Here is a 3457-nt window from a genome sequence, read left to right as displayed (position 1 = left end):
TTTTTTTTTTTTTTTTTTTTTTTGTTAAAATACGACTGCGTTTTCCTTGTTTGAATTATTTTGTTAACTATATCTCAAACTATAATTCAAATAATACACTAAAGGTATGTTTTGTTTTGCCTTTCCTTTTTCTTTTTTGTGGGATAGCATTTACTTTTTACATGCATTGCCTTGTCAGGCCAAGTAACCGGGAAGACAACTCAGTAGGTAGTCATTGTACTGTGATTAAAGCAAAGGTTTCTAGGGGACCAAGAACTGGATCGGTTGTGGGGCTAGACTCATCCCCAAACATTAATTGTTCATCTGAAACTCATCAAACCTGGGAATCTGCTAGTGTTGGCAAAGCCCAAATGACTGGACTTTCAAGTAATCCAAAGCATGCACTACCGACTGGTTCGCATCCTGTTACCCAATGGGTTGGCCAGAGGCATAAAAACTCTCGTTCTAGGAGATCAAAGTTGCTGCCACCTGTGCCAGATCATGGAGAAATTCCAAGTCCATCTCAAGAGTTTGCAGCTTCTGATTTTGGTCAGAGAACAAATGCAACAAATGGATCAGTATTGGCTAGTAGTGTTGACATCAATACCATGAAGTTTAAAAAGGAAGTAGATAATGTTTCTTCTCCAAGTGGGATATCTGAAAGTGAAGAATCAGGGCCTGGAGATGACAAAGTCAAACGGAAAGATGCAAGCAGTGGCAAGTTTTCTTTGAGTGCAGTGGCTGAAGCTGGGTCTTCTATATTTCCGGTGAGGAAGAATAGGGTACTGGCGAATGAAAAGGGAGATGGTGTGCGAAGACAGGGAAGGAATGGAAGGGGTCCTATCCAAGTCAAGCCTGATAGTCCTTTGGTGAGAGATAAGTCAGAGAGGCCATTTGCAGAAAAACCACTCCACAACATGAAGCCCATGTCTGGGAAAATTAGAAGGTATGTGAACTCATATTATTTTTGTTCCTAAAGCATTATGGTCGTGTCATAATCTCATATTAATCTCATATTTTATTTTCTTTATTTTTGTAATTAGCAAATCAGGTCGTCCACCATCTAAAAAACTAAAAGATCGCAAGGGTTCAGCTCATGTGGGGTTAACTTGCCGCTCCACAGATATAACAGGTGACCGCACCAGTTCATTGAATTAATCGATCTTTCTTGCATTTAGACCAAGTCACTTATCAGCACTGCTTTTACTCTGTGATCTTTATATCTCTATTTGAGAATATTGCTCCTTGTGAAAAGAACTTTTTCCTTCGAAACTTACTGTTCAGGTTTATTTTTTCTGGTTCATCTTGATTTGTTCTACTGTGGTTATGAACTTATTATTAAGATACTGATGGGGAAGGTTTGTAACTTATATTATGCAGCTATATGACATTGGCTCACTGTTGGATATTAACATTGTTTTCCAGGTGAATCTGATGATGATCAAGAAGAATTATTTGAGGCAGCCAACTCTGCTCGTAATGCCAACGGTATGCCTCTTGATATTTTTTAGTTGTTTTTATTATAACTTTATTTACGTTCCATCACTGTGGCTCCATTCTTTCTACACTCTATCTTTTGACAACAGTGCGGGGTTTTTGTGTTTGTAGTTCGTGCATGTACTGGTCCATTTTGGCAAAAAGTGAATTCTATCTTTGACTCTGTTAGTCCAGCTGATGCAGCAAACTTGAAGCAACAGGTAAACTATGTTATGTGCTGACATATTTTCCATTTCAATGTTACTTCGGTCTAAGATTAATAGTTTTTGTGCCTGGGTGATTTACTGGATCAGCTAAGTTTGGCTGAGGAGCTTGGTGCGAGGTTATATCAGATGCAGGTCATTGAACACGATAACTTGGTATTGCAGCTTTATTCTCATCTAGTTGTTTATGCTTATTGTTCAAATAATTTTTATGCTTGTTCAGTCCATAAATACATATAAATATATATATATTAGCTTAATAAAGTTGTTTGGACAATACAACACACCAGAAAAAAAAAATAAAAATAAATAAATAATCAACTTCCGAACTAATTAGTGCTGAATTTCTCAGGATCTTGGTGTGCATGTAACTGAAACCAATTGTTCTGAAGAAATCCGAGGGTCCAACTTGAGTAAGGAATTTACTCTGTCTGGTGCAAAAGGTGGAAAATTTGACGTGGGGAGACTGGACAAGGCTGTACCCCTGTACCATCGAGTTCTTTCTGCTTTGATCGAAGAGCGTGATTGTGATGAATATTACCACCAAAGTGAAGGGAAGCACACGTTTCTGCAATCAACAAGTGATGATTCTCATTGTGGTTCTTGTAACCTTAATGATTATGAACATAGAGATAGAGTGGAATCAGAGGCTGAGTCAACGATAGATTTTCAAATCTCGAAGAATATGTTTGACAGATTCTCTTATGATAGAACTGCTAGAACTGCTAGAACTGCTGTGTCTAACTCATACCGGAACCCAAGCATGTCTAACTTCATTCATGGTGGTGAGCAGTGGCGAGGGGAGGATGATTTATCACATGGTGATGTTGGACACGCCAGTGAAATATGTTCAAATGATTCTTTCCAGCTACAATATAGGGATCTTAATGTACCTAATGTTTCTTCCAACTGCCAGTATCAGATGATGCAACTAAATGACAAACTTCTACTGGAACTACAGAGTATAGGGCTGTATCCAGAGACCTTGGTAGGTTTTTTTGTACTGCTGTTTCACGCTTAGAACTTATAGGATGAGCTTTACTCAACACATATGTTCTCTTGCCCCTTACATTATTTTTCCATTCTGTGTTCACTGTAGCCTGATCTGGCCGAGGGAGAAGATCTCATTAACCAAGAAATTATGGAGCATAAGAGAAGCTTGTGCCAACAGGTTGCACTTATTGAACTGATTTCTCACAAATTATTTTTTAATTTTTTTTTCTTATATCTAGTTTCTTGATATTCTTGCATCTTTTGGGGTTACAAAGCTATTGATTTATTTATTTATTTATTTTAAAAAAAGAAAACAAAGCTACACTATCTATATAGAACATCCTGGTTACAAGGCCAAACAACTTGAATATTTATATTCTCGTGAATATCATCCTTGTCTATAATGATTCATTATTTAATAGATTGAGAGAAAGAGGCGCAACCTGGAAAAGGTGGAACAATCTATCCAGAGAGGAGAAGTTGTGGAAAAACGGTAAGACTCATGCAGCTGAATTCCAAAATTGCAGAAATTAGGGTCTCTTGTCGAGCTTTTCTAGCATGCTCTGTTAGTAGTTCCGTTGTTTTTCAAATATTTTCAGAACAAACATTCTTTTACATAGCCTTTTTTTATTCTGGTGATTCACATGATGTATTAATTTTGGTTTAGAGATTTACCAAACTGCTATTCTTTCATTTTTCAATGAAAATTTGGTTTCTTACCAAAAAAAAAAAAAAAAAAAAAAAAAAAAAAAAAAAAAAAAAAAAAAAAAAAAAAAAAAAAAAAA

The 3457-nt window shown here is 36.4% G+C and overlaps 1 protein-coding gene across 1 annotated transcript in view; it reads left to right on the top strand.

Moving 5' to 3' along the window:
* LOC111434027 overlaps positions 1-3457 on the top strand; it is a 15712-nt gene that overhangs the window by 8271 nt on the left and 3984 nt on the right. The window contains exons 6-13 of the mRNA XM_023071323.1: positions 179-925; positions 1023-1111; positions 1405-1467; positions 1588-1676; positions 1770-1835; positions 2032-2667; positions 2779-2850; positions 3095-3165. Coding sequence (XP_022927091.1) covers positions 179-925; positions 1023-1111; positions 1405-1467; positions 1588-1676; positions 1770-1835; positions 2032-2667; positions 2779-2850; positions 3095-3165 — 1833 coding nt within the window. The remainder of the gene's footprint in view (positions 1-178; positions 926-1022; positions 1112-1404; positions 1468-1587; positions 1677-1769; positions 1836-2031; positions 2668-2778; positions 2851-3094; positions 3166-3457) is intronic.

Source organism: Cucurbita moschata, unplaced genomic scaffold (assembly GCF_002738365.1).
Source record: "Cucurbita moschata cultivar Rifu unplaced genomic scaffold, Cmos_1.0 Cmo_Scf00044, whole genome shotgun sequence".
In the NCBI taxonomy this organism is placed as follows: Eukaryota; Viridiplantae; Streptophyta; class Magnoliopsida; order Cucurbitales; family Cucurbitaceae; genus Cucurbita; species Cucurbita moschata.
This window is presented reverse-complemented; position numbering and strand designations above follow the sequence as displayed.